The 13,887-nt window shown below is 39.9% G+C and overlaps 1 protein-coding gene across 3 annotated transcripts in view; it reads right to left on the reverse strand.

Annotated features, from left to right (window-relative positions):
• The window catches only part of tp63 (tumor protein p63), a 59,014-nt gene that overhangs the window by 27,144 nt on the left and 17,983 nt on the right, over positions 1 to 13,887 (reverse strand). Inside the window, exons 1-2 of one of the 3 annotated variants that reach the window (XM_026157695.2) lie at positions 6,556 to 6,797; positions 1,154 to 1,288 (exon numbers count right to left, since the gene is read on the reverse strand). In XM_026157695.2, coding sequence (XP_026013480.1) covers positions 1,154 to 1,288; positions 6,556 to 6,608 — 188 coding nt within the window. In that variant the 5' untranslated portion in view covers positions 6,609 to 6,797. Of the gene's footprint in view, positions 1 to 1,153; positions 1,289 to 6,555; positions 6,798 to 13,887 lie in introns of those variants that run through there. The other 2 variants (XM_026157694.2, XM_080297453.1) reach the window with 2 other exon arrangements.

Consider the following 13,887-nt stretch of genomic DNA (forward strand, 5'->3'; position numbering starts at 1 on the left):
GGCTAGGGTCTGTATCACTGCTGGTAGCAGGAGGCGCAGTGTGCAGTGTGTCTTCGGGTCCTCTTGGTGCACTACAGTGCTGAACCTCATGCGGTACAATATAGGCAGCTTTTGGAGAACGAAGGAATTGATACCATCGACCAGGCTCATCTGACCTAAATCCAGTAGAACACCTCTGGGACTTTATGTGATGATCCATCCAATGCTGTCAGGCTGCACCAGACTGTCCTGGAGCTCATTGATGACCTGGACCAGATCTGAGATTAGATTTCCCAGGACATCATCCGTCGATGCGAAGCACGCGGTTGTCATAAAAACTACCGAGTACCATTCGGAGTTTTCAGCAAAATTGTGTATAGTTGCCTGCATGGAAGTGCAGCTGGTAAATGAAGTCAACATACACTGCAGTTCCTCTAATGTCCACTCGAGGCTCCGTCGGTGAGTTAATCCCTATGGACGCCCATGTTAAAAAGTCCAACATTACAGTAGAAACTTGCAGTCTGAGTCCATAATGAATCTGAGGGGGTGAATTTTTTCTTATAAATTATCCACGGATGTGGCCACTTTGAAAGAGTTAATGAACTGGACTGCTTTTGTTGCCTTTACTGACAAGAAATTATGTCCTGCTTGGTGAAATTCTAGTATTTTAGTAGCCTCTTAATTAGTGCTTATTAGAGGGTATCGATGTATCTCTCCCACATTCTTACAGTTTATTTGTGCAGTTTGTTACTGTTAGCTTTACATCCTGTCCAAATACAATCACTTCTGATTTAAAAAACAAAACAAAACAAAACAATGGGGGGTTATCCTAACCCAAAAACAAGTGAGTGACGTCACGGTGGCTAAGTCCACCTTTTACCCACTGGCTGAAAATAACGTTGTTGTGTCCATAGGCAAGTTTTACACAGGGGCATAAACATGGATAAATTCAAATCTAGAAAAAAAGAGAAACTAAAGTGTGAGGATAACTGCTGCAAGTGAGAAGGAAGTCAGGCAAAGAAGCTGACATGGTTTATAATTTCCACATAAAAGAAGAAAAAAAATCCCCAAAGTGAAAACTAACGCACAAATATCTAAAATATGTGCATAGATGAATATTTCACTATGGCCTTTTTTTTTCCTTGTTTTGTTGTTTTTGGCAGTATTCACTTACTGGTCGAGCATATCAAACAGCTGGTTGAACACATCTTGGCTGAACAAGTCAGTTGTCTGTGCTGCCTGATTCTGGGACATGGTGGTGAGGAATGAGCCCTCTCTCCAGGACAGACGAGCTGAAGGGTCCCTGAGTCTGCAGAAAGACACCATCAATCAGCTGTAATCATTTTATTACACCCATTCCTGCTCACTTACAGCTGCCATTTCTGAAAAACTATTTTAAAGGGAAGCGTTTTATAGTTGCAAAGTCAGCGAACATAAAAGCTGATGTGCTGTGCTAAGATGCGGCCACCCAGCCAGTGGAGATAAAGGAGGAGGAGGAGGAGTCCTGCTGGCAGCCATTCATGAAGAGCACTTCCATTGTGAAGAAGTCAGCCTACATAATGTTGAATATTTGTACTACACATAATGGTGATTATGTACCATTCAGACAGAGGCACTTTGACCTGCTGCCTTGAAACATTACACCTGCTTCAGAGCTCTGCCCGCCATTGTTCCTGCTGAAGTGGCGCACGCTGCAGTCTGAGACAGGCGGAATTCCCCCCAACGTCTATATGATAGCACCGCTAAAACTTGTGGTATGCGTACAGCTGGGCGAGCTCGGGAGGGAGGCCGATGGGGCGGCCATAATCTGAAGCTGGCACTATTTTAGGTTTTGGAATTCCCCAACGCTGTGATGAATGATATTAATACCTGTCTTACAAACACAGGCATATCTAATGAAGCAAATAATTTCACGTATGCAGGAGGCTCATATGAGGGAGCGCTGAGAGCTGAGATGAATTTATTTTGCAAAGCTCAAGAATTATTATGGGTAAGATGTCACAGATTAGGGCCTACATATTAATCATGCCCAGACACATTTAATAGAGTAAAGTTAGATGTTTCTGCAACATTAGGACCACGACAAAGCTTGGATTGATCATAAATTACAGCGGCTTGCAAGGAAGCTGTATTTCAGCTCGCCTTGTATAAAAAGCTGCATGTATATCAGACCTGCACAATAATTAAACTGACACGATATGCAGCAAACCGAAACTCCAAAATGCTTCAGTGAAATCGTTCATCTGACCTCTTTCACCTGAAATGTAACGTAAATAATTTAATAAAGCCAGAAAAGAATTTAATAAATGTCTCAAGGTCAGTCGATCCGCTGCAAAAATAGCACGCACCCCTTTAAACCAGTCTACTAACAAGGACGGTTCCTCACACAGCTGCGTTTTTGTGATTTTTGTTTTAAACTTGTAACCAACCTAAATATATAAGTTTTTGGGGAAGCCTGTAAGCCATTCGTGGCATCTGACCTTAACATAAGATTTGAAAACTAAAACTACATTTTGGGACTTTTAAAACTTTTCGCATCCTATGTCGGATAGTTTTCGGTAACGATTTGCCCTTTCAGCAGCAGAGCGCCTCCAGCACGCTGTGCCCCTCTGTACAATATTTAAGTGATGGTGTTACGAAGTAAGGAACCATATACACTACGTGAGGAAAGTCGGCCAAAATAATGCTGCTAAATGCGATGATGATGAGAAAAAAAGTACTCAAGTATGTGGCAACTTTGTGTGGCTATAAAACACATTTGGGAAGGAAAACTACAAACTGTTAATAAAACAATATAGAAAGTGTTTTTCAGGTGTTCACACAGCTATAGTTGACATCTGCATTAATAGTCTATAACCTAATTTATTGCCTCTAATTGGACATTCTGTGCTCTTTTAAGGAAGCAGAATTATTTTGAGTCAAGCTGAAAAGTTCAAAATGTATTTAGAGTTTATTCAGAGGGGTAATACTTATCATTATTATGATGAGGAAAGCAGACAGAGCTCAATCTACAAATAACAATAAATATACAACTATTCAAATCTTTATGAAAAGTCACAGGGCTCTTTAAATAGATATACACATATTGTTATTTATATGCATACACATGGGTTTATGATCCAGAGCATATATGAAAATGCTCAAGCAAATCCAGCAGATTTTTCTTCTCTGCTTTTTTTGCTATTAATTTGTTAATTTTTAATTTCATTGTATGTACTCTTACTTTATGTAAAAAGTCACAGTGTGCATAGTTGCCATCTAGATCCTAAATTTATGTTACACTGCTAACACAGACCCCACACACACCAACTGGACCCCACTGAACAGACAAATTTAATATATTTACATGTTTTACAGTTTTTAAAAGTCTTTTTGTTTATGATTTGTGTTTAAATTGTAATGAAAATATAAATATATATTTTTTAAAGATATGAATGTTAAAAAGAATAAAGCATACTGTATATCTCTCTCTGACTGGCTAAATATTGTCAACTACTCACATGTGAGTGCAACCTAGCACATTTACAAAATAAGTTCACTGCAAATCGAATGCATTTGATTTTTATATATAACAAAAACCTAAAATATGAGTTTTGCAGAACTCAAACTGACCAGTGGTTTACAGCTGTACACTCTCAAATTGGCAGCTGTTGAAAATGTTTTAGAGCAAATGTGATGTTACATTAATGTTTCGTTAATGTAAAAATGAAAATGAAAACTGCTACAAACTTGTACGCAATAAGCCCCACCCAAACCAACTGCAACACAGATATCCTCCTTTTACATGAATGCATGAGTAAGAATATCTAAGAGTGCACCTCGTTGACTGCCGTCAGCCTACAGACACTAAGATGACATTTACTGATGGCAGCAATTGTTTATCTGTTCTGTCACATCAATTTTGTGCAGGCTAAATGTTTAAAGATCGCTAGATAAAGAGCATAAAGACTTTCTAAAGATTCATCTATGGCCATAATGAAGGTACCAATAAATCCATGTTTGCAATTACAGTGTAAAATCCTTTCAGTTCATCCAGACTAACAGTCTAAGGATAAAACGTGTAAAAGTATAACACTAAATACCTTCAGTACTTCCATAACAAATTTTTAAGGCATTATTTGACAATATGCTGTTAGTACCTTTGCTGAAGAACTCATTCCTGCTAAAGACTAAGCATTAAGTCACAGAAGGAATTAAACTGACAACAGATAGATGCCAAGATTTATTTGTTTTTTAAATCTACGAATTAAAAAAAAATTAATCAACTTATTTGTGCATATTGTTGTACAGCCAACAGAAAACATGTGACATCGACATCCGAGTTATTAATATTTTTCACAGTAATTCATAATATAATATAAACTGCTTTAAAAATGCAGAATTTGCCCCAGAATAAGGTTTTAAATGCTTATTTTTTTCTACTATTTTTGCAATTGCAACATCGTCCCATACATTTAAATTCAGGATTTTATACGGTTTCTTCAGAAGCACTGAAGATTAAAGAGCAAAAAATAAATAAATAAATAATTTGTAAAGAATAATAGTAAAATAAATTGTGATATTCTTGAATTGATCCATTATGTTAGGGCTTACTGATTCATAAAAGCCATCTCTTCATCCTTATCAACATGTTGCTTTGTTATGAATACATCCAAATCACAGCAGTATCTCTTCAGAGTAGATGTCAAAATAGTGATTGATTTATTTTTATTATTTTTTTTACTTTGAACAGCGCCAACACGCTTTTGTAGGAAAGCATTTACAGCAGTACACAAATCAAAACCTGGTGGCTTAGCTGCCTGCACAAGAGCACACGAGGAGTTTGAAGGAAACGTGCCAAAGAGGGGAAAAAAAAATCACAAAGGATGACTTTAAAAAAAAACAAAAAAAACAGGTAAATGGCAGGTAGAGCAGGTGAGTTGTCATCTGTGTTCAAGGAGAAAGGATTTAGGTGTGGTCATCCACGTGACCTGTGCCTCACATTAACTCCATTTCATTCTTTAATTTTCTTTTAAAATACAGAAGAACTAGTTTAACTGACATCCCATTAACTTGTCCAAAAGACTTTTGAGCTTTGCTTCTTGGTATTGTCTGATCACCAGTCAGCATCCAGAACTAAAGCTGTTTATCAGGTTCTGCGTGTACAGCCATCCAAGCCTATAAATACACTAAAACAGTTTAATGGAAGAATAAAATAGAAGATCTGCAGCCTAACCCTGCTGATGTCCTGCACTACTTTGTGCTTAAGAAAAAAAATTTCATTGTTGTAATAAGGCACACATGTCCACGTTCAAATGCATACCACATAAATGCAATATTCTATCTTTTTTCATCATCATTTCAAAGCAGTTTTATTTTATTAACGAAGTTTCAAGATGGGCTTTGTCCCTTTTCTGGCTGCATTTTGTCTGCGTTTGGGTGTCTGGTTACTCTGAGAGGTTTTCGGTTAGCCCGAGGCAAAGGCTGTTCAGCATCCACTTAAACACAGTGCAGCGCCTCCAGACGAGACTGGGGCAGAGAGGTCAGCACTAAACAGGGATGGCTATTGTCTCTTGGCAGGTTGTGCACACCGACCGATGAAAATGCAATCAAAACAAACAGCCCAGCCGATCGGGGTCCTTCTCCAGTGTCATTATTAATCACTTTTCAAAGGCCTAAGACCTTCTCCCCCTCATCTGTCAGCCGAGGCTGGAAAAGGGACACGAGTGAAAAACAATAGAAAGCCCCAGAGTTTCTCCTCCTTTTATTTTGATCATCTGGTGCAAGAGGGAAGGTAAGGCGTAGAAGGCAAAGGATACAAGACAGGTGGAGGGATTTACAGGCCAAGGAAGATACTTTTCATCCCTTTTCAAAAACAGTTACATTGTTTTCAAATTTGTGCCACAGCCAGAACGGTCAAAAATGTCATCAAGCAAAACAGAAAAACTAAAAAAAAAAATTACAAATGTAACTGTTAAACTCAACTACAAGAGTGCTGTGATGGTAAATTTAAAGGGGCAAAAAGCACACAGAACACATCCAATCTGCAAAGAATTTAAAGAATTTAAATATTTTAGAATGAGAGAAGAAACACTCATGTAGGTAGTTTTGGTGCAAAACATGTGCAATTATCAAAGCCTATAGAGCTACAGTACTAGCACATGCACTCCCATTGAGGTTCAAAAATCTCCAGAAGAGGACCTCCAGATGTCATGTAATCTGCCTGCCTTCAGCCCTGATTGCCCTTTACACATGCATTGCTGCCATAAGTATGCTGCCCTTATAAATATATCAGGACCGAGCAGCAGCAGCTGAGGATCCAGGCAGACACAACTGTTCTCAGGCCGTTTTGGACCTCCAGACAGCGTGAACTGCAGCGCGGGTCAAACAGGAGCAGGGAGATTCCCAGCCAGCAAGTCCTACATCATTCTTTTAAACTTAATGTAAGGCTCATTATGAAGGAGTATAGCTACACTTCGAATCCACGCAACACATATTGTTTAACTAATTAGGCAAAAAAACATGACCTCAATACAGTCTACCCTATAAGTACGTGTGAGTATAGGTCATCAATTTCAACAACCTTTAGGTACTTACCGCCGAAAGGGAAACTCAGGGTAATACTGCACAGCTGTGTAAGGTGAATTCATGTTGTCATGCCAGAGTTCACTTTGCTGAAAGCTTCAGAATGATCAGCTTGTCATAAATGGATCAATAGCTGTGTTTGAGCTATGAGAATCAATTAAAGTACAATAAAAAAAAAAAACAGTTAAAAACACAACCAGGCCTGGATTAAAGTGCCGGAGGGTACAGTGCAGAGTGCAGAAAGTTTGAGAGATGTTTTGAATTTAGGTATTTTTTCTTAGGCTACCCAAAATAGGCGGGGCTTGTGCCTTCTTTCTGACCAATCCCCTGCTCCAGCTGTACAAGATATCACTCACTCTCAGTTGCTAGGATATAGATATCAAGCAACTACATTTGACCCCAACACACAAACACCCACACGCCAGGAAGCCACTATCCTGAAAAGCTCCCCACTTACACCCCACTCCTCCATCTATGTCTCTGGCCTTGTTCTGATATTTCCACCCAGACTCCCGAGCGGATTTTGCGGCCCGAGAGCACGTCTGTTGCGTCACGCTTCTCAGCGAATACTGAGAGGGTTTCGGGCGCGCTGAATATTTCCACAAACGCGCCCCAAATAGCAGCAACTGTTCACTGTGTGCCGATTCAGCAATTTTAAGGAAGTGAAACAAACTCTTAGGTCAAGAACTGACTGTTCTCGTGAAAAAACTAAAAATGAGAATCCCCTTTAAACCTAAACAGACACCAGATAAAAATACTTCATCATTACAGTAGCCTACATAAACTCATATTTAGGCAAACGCTGAAATCGTGCCACATCCTGGCACATACTTCCAATTCAACCACCCTCTTAGCCAAGCAGTATGGCAATGTAAACCTAGAGGTGTTGTGTGGTTTTCAGAGATGAACAGCAGATGAATCAGTATGCTAAAATAAAAGGAAGGGTCACCGCAGGAGGAATGATAATAAATAGATGTGGTGTATCCAGGGAACACAAACCTTTATGCTGCTCTCTTGTACTTTTAATAAAGATATAGAGCCTCTCTCTGCCCGCGGTGCACCTGTGAGACACGGCACTGATACAGCGGATACTGTGTGCCAACCTGGTGATGAGACACTGTGGACACACGGCCGCTATTTTTAACATACTGTATTGGAAGGTTTCATATCAGCATTTTCACACTCGGCTGAGTTCGTAATGAATGAAGCACCCTCTTTGTTTGCTTCTCAGTGTAAAGAACATCTGGACAGTCCACTCATCAAGTAAACCCGTACGCTTTTGTGATGCATGTCACATTTTGGTGACGGACTGTGTGCTTTCTCAGTCATCCAGGGCATTTGAGTTGAAGGTAACTGGACTTCTGAGAGACCTGTAACTACCTTGAACCCAAGCATTCAGGACCACATTTTGTGGTTTATTGTAAAAACAAACCCAGAATTGGTCACATTACAATCCCGCCAATAAATATCCACTCATGAATCTCCCACTCCAGTCTTTTGAAGCCTGAATGACCATCTCTTTCTAAATGTGACAAATTCAATGAACAGCCAAGAAGTATTTTTTTTATTCTACTGTAGGCTATGTATTGTTTTGTACTGACTAGTTTATGGAAAAGAGCCCCATCAACCCTAGAAAGGCTGAACAGGTGCACCTGTATAAATAGTTGCATGATTGCCATTAGCCACTCCTTTTATACTGCTGCAAGCTTGGAGTAAACCTAAAATACACATGCATTGCAGTGTAGGGTCAGAGCTGATGAATCAGCGTGGTCACAAAAAAACTGGAAAGCATGAAGACATCAACGCACTCACGGAAGCAACTACAACACTCGCTTCACATCGATGAAAACAGAGCGATCGCAAGTTTAGCAGCTATGAAAACAATTAAATAATTCACTCATATTAACAATATTTCAAAACATTTCATAGCTGTCAAAATGGCCTTACTCTGTCATGGACCAGTGACTTTCCAGACACCATTTCTTGCTAATCCATCCAAACTGTGTTGATGTACTTCGGTCTGGAGCAACCAGCTAAGAGACAGTGGATGAGCAGCACTGCCATCTCCAAGTGACAGTTTTAATTCTATATATTAGGTTTACCTATCCTGACTTCTGTTGTTGTCTTTGAGGTGCAAACTGGGGTAAATACCTAAAACGACAGTGTTAACATTCGGGATATTTAGGGTATTTCCTGTGTGTAACAAAGAACTCGCACCAGCAAAGGAGGTTTTGGGCTTCCCCAACGGTAAATCACCAGGAGTGTAATTTTTAAAGTTGGGTTTAACTTACCTAAGCTTTGACACATACTTATTAATATTTTCCTTAACTGCATTTCATATTTTGAACGAGTAAAAAAACGTAAACTTCAATTTATGGGTGTAGTTTATGAACGCTACATGAATGACACGACATAAATACACTTTCACGTGTAGCCTTGGAGGCTCCTAATGATGCTCACATCTAAACCTGCCACAAAAGCGGGTAAACAAGAAACACCCGAAAAACATAAGTTCACAAGCAGAAAGCAAATAAAAGAACAATATGCGCAACTCACTCACACACTAAGTTACATCAGATGTGACTGAGCTGTGACTTTCAGCCACTTCTTCAAAAATAATAATAATTAAAAAAAAGAAGAAGCTGAAAACAAGCTGAAAAATAATTTTAGATGGAAATTTAACCCCAGTGCCTCATCAGAGCCAGCAACAAACACTGCGCTTAGTTGTGGCGCTACATTGTGCACGATCTTCTACAAAAAACCACCAACGGATGTGAACACCAAATGATCAAATGTGAGACCGTGTTGTGATATGACCGAATCATTGAGAGGATCCGCCGTTCTGCTGCTTGTCTGCTGATCCGATTTCTAAAATGAGTAAAGCTAGGCTTAACTGCTCATAGTTTTAGAATGACATTGAGTTCTAATTTGGTTTAAAAAAGTCCACAAACTGCCAATTTTTATGAAATTTTTAGAGACGTGAAAGTCTGAAATGAGTCACACCCAACGACCGTGCGAAAGTATGAGCAACTATTCCCCCAAGGTCACTGCTGGAAATACCAGCGACCGTTGTTGGGTTGCTCTGTGAAACATGGTTCCCAGCTGAAAAATGACAACCAATCACAGCTCACATAAACACGACTATCGTAAAAACCCACTTGTAAAATCCCATGGTGATTATTAGGTTATTTAAGCAACAAGCCTCTCTAAACCTAACACACACACACACACTGCAGCTTTGACCACCTCCCAGCACAACAAGGACAAACTGACCTCAAGATATCATTAAATCTGATATTTACACTGACACACGAAACCCTTACATCATTAATTACTCTAAGGCCCAGGCGCTGGAAACCAGTCACCGAGCCACTATTACTTCATTTGAGATGTATGTGTGTGTTTATGGGTTAGCAGCTACGTCAGGGACATCTCTGGTACTGTCATCAGTGGGAGAGCACATATGTCTAAAGTGGTTATTATTCTCACAGGCCTCTGGTTAGAGAGCGTTAATCCCGCTTTAATCTGCAATTGTATCTGCAGATCAAGCCAAAAATGGCAACCAGCCTGAGTGATCGGTGTGCTTAATTCATTCTGGTGTGTTCATCGTGCTGAAGGCATTATATACCCGGTTCACACAGCCTTATTAATGTCAGGAGTTTACATACAGGATGCCAACGAGCAGTTGGTGGAGCAGCTGATGAGGTAGCAGCGACGCTCGCTGCACTGTGGAGTGCTGCATTATCAGTGTCAGTCACACACACCAGGCTGAGGCCAATCACTCTCACGCCGTGTGGGGGTTATGTGGGCATACTTGTGTGCGTCTGTGTGTATATTCTAGTTGGTGACTAATGCAGGGGAAATCCAGATGAGTCAAAACTACCAGTGTCCGATGCAGTGTCTGAGAAGCGCTAATTTACAGCCTATGCACTAAACTGCCCAGCAACTTGGCATTGTTCCTGTCACCTCTATAGGGAAGTCTTGTGTTCGGGCAGTGTGAAGAACCGTTGAGGGAAGGGATGAAAAACGTAGTAAACAAGAAAACGAATCAAAACATTCCCAGCATAAATTCACTTCCTGGAGGGTGGAATATTTTGACACTCAGACAACCAGTCCTGTACTTCCATAACGACAAAAAAGATAAACAGCCGTGAACTGCCTCCAGCTTTCCCATGTGACCCACAGAACCTGTATTTCTATTGAATCACTGATTCATTTGTAGTAATATTCAGACTCCCAGACAATTATTGATGCTTTCCCACGATATGATTCAAGTTTTTCTTTATGCGTCTTTTGTCACAGTGACTTTTACACCTGAGATCAGGTTGTTGCCACGTTGGGAAAATCAACCTTGCCTGCGGCAACTGAAAGACAGTGAGCCAGAGTTGAAAAATACATCCAGTATGACTGCTTTTAGCTGGAATCCAGATTTGTTTGTTAAATGTTTGTTATGCTCAGACTGATGAGTTGAAATGTAAAGAAGGGATATCTGAGAAATGAACTCTTAATGCTGTTGCGGTTAAAGTGGCATTCATTTTTCAAACCAAGGCAGATTCCAGAAGTTTTCGTTTATCTGTTTGATGATGCAAAGAGCATCCCTCTAGTTAAATGTTTAACTAGTATGTTGAGGCAAAACAAAAACCAAAACACACCACTAACATGCAGGTAAAGGTAGAACAAGTAAATGTGATTCCTAAGTTAAACAAACCAGGGAAACTGCATACCGAGAATAGCAATTTCAGAGGTATCGTAATTACCGATGTAACAGATCTACGGCGTCCGTGCTAAGTCGCTGAAGAGATTGGAGGTGTTGTCAAAAGCAGTTTCCCGTTAGCTGAGATCTGCTATAGAACGAAAAAAAAAGCCACTATGATCATTTATAATTTTCTGTAAGATTGTTCAAATAACATTTGTGTGAAGTAGCCATCATTAACTTTTAGCAAACAGTGCACTTGAAAGGTAGCATGAGTCTCTCTGAAGAAACATAGCTAATGTTTGTGCATGTTTCAGCATGCATTTAACTTCTTTATATATATATATATATATATATATATATATATATATATATTTTTTTTTTTTTTTTTTTTTTTTTTTTTCCTCATTTAAGGGACACAATACATATGATTTCTTTGGTCATTGATTTAATATCCCAGTTGATCTAAATTTACTCACAGCCACATGATTTAATCTCACTGTTGTTGGGGTTTACTTCAAGCATGCTGTGTATTTTATTCCAAAATATGGCCTTTTCCTAACCCACACTCAATCTTTCCTAAAAACAAACAGTGAGTGAAAATGAAAGTAAGCTGTGCGTTAAAGAGCAACAAAAAACTGTCAAAACTGTCTGACATCAGGTTTACTGGATCTTATTAAAATCCATTTTTCTCCCAGAAAGTATAAACATGCCTAGAAGTCTTCTTAAAGTGAAGGAACATGTGACTAATGAGTCCATTTTGTTGTTTTGTTTACATATAAATACGTCACGGTGGACGTTTACTGTTTGCAGCTAAATCCCTGCTTAAATTGCAATTGTTCATTTATTAACGCTCAATGCAGGAGGTATAAATAAATAGTACTTGCAATGGGACTGACACATTTCACACAGCGATTCCTCAAACAGTACTTTATGTACAGTTTAGAGACATGGATAAGCAGCAGGCCACAAGGGACTGAAGACTAAACAAAAACATGAAACTGTGGATTAGAACCAGCTCCAGTTCAGACGAGTACGACTGGATCGCTTTGTTTTTTTTCCCAGGGGACTGAATCCCTTCACCGACTGGCGCAGAGCACTTCTGGTAAACACAATCAAAGCTCTCCAACAACCGGTCCCAGATCTGAGAGGCAGACAACCAGTGAACCACAAACCATCAATCACAGCTAATCCAACACTAAACCTGTCTTTGCTGCCGTTTGAAGTCAGTTACCATCACACATGGTGCGCTGTTAGCACAGAGCCGTGCTAATAATTTTACATTTACAGTGGAGAAAGGAGCAGAAACACTGGTAGCAGTAAGCTGACAGTGAGACTTACAGCCTAATTACACAAATAATCTTGTTATAACGTGACATTCAAGAAGTACATTAAAATAAAAGCGGTTAATGATTAGCAAACTAAAGATAAAATGTAACCGAACCATTATCGCAGAGATGAATTACAGGGTGCTTCCTGCTTCTAAACATGCTCCTCTGCCTCACTAATCATTCCAGCGCAGACCATTTTTGAGGATTAGATGGCGATCGTCTCCTCAATTGAGAGCAGGAATTAAATGAGGAAATTGTCCGTCCTCAGGAGCAGCGGGGTGATGATATTTTACACTGGACGAGCAGGTGCTGCCGGGACCTGCTTCAGCACTTCTGTAAGGTAATATAATACACTTTCATACTCTAACTTTCAGAAATATAGCCCATGATGTAAAAGTTGTGGACCGGTGTTTAGCAACCACACCGCCGGTATCCTGGCAACAGGTTGACAAGTGTGATTGGTCTGGCCCTCAACCTATTAAAAAGCATGTATGGTAGAACATAATGATGCTTCCACCCGTCCACATGTAATCTAAGTGAGGGGTTAAAGTGTCCTTTGTCACCGGATACACTTTAAAAATAAAACACGCTGTCGACGTTCTGGGACGCTTAAATGAAAGTGGATATTTCAGAGGCATTTCTTCGAGACTCTGATGAGTGGATGGATATAGTTTGTCTGTAACATACCAAACCATCAAACAATTACACGTTTAACATGCTGTGCATCTCATTCATCACGTCGTAAAAAACTATGTACACCAAAAAAACTGGGACATCTTGGGGTTTTTTTTTATAGGTGATTTCTCATTTTGTCATTTTTGTGGCTCAAGTATTCAGATAATTCAGCAGAGAGTGTACGGCACAGCCCTGCTTCTGTCAGTGTTGACTTCACTGTTAAATTCCTTCCATGAGTCACAGTCAGTAAAACACCACGGAGCTCGCCATTCAACAATGACCTTGATTTTTTATTAGTTTTTCATTCTTCTTTTGCTGACATGAGGTCAGCCCGAGTGAAGAACCGTGTAATCCTCTTTGCTAATTGATAGGCTTACAGAACTTACACTGCTATGACCACATATGAAAGTTGATCCCAGACAGCAGGAGGTAGTGGGAAGGGAATGTTTTCAGTGTCAGGTATGCCAGGTTCCAGCGAGATAACGTCACGTCAATCTCTGGCAGTGAGAGGGTTTGCAATTGTACATGTGTTAAGGTGTCATGGCATGGTCGTACGAGCTTGTGCGAAACAGACATGCAGAGCCCAGCTCTTCTTCTTCTCGTCTTACTCTTGCTATAGCCGTACACGATGTATCGAACTGCTGC

This window comes from Astatotilapia calliptera, chromosome 23, assembly GCF_964374335.1.
Source record: "Astatotilapia calliptera chromosome 23, fAstCal68.1, whole genome shotgun sequence".
Classification (NCBI taxonomy): Eukaryota; Metazoa; Chordata; class Actinopteri; order Cichliformes; family Cichlidae; genus Astatotilapia; species Astatotilapia calliptera.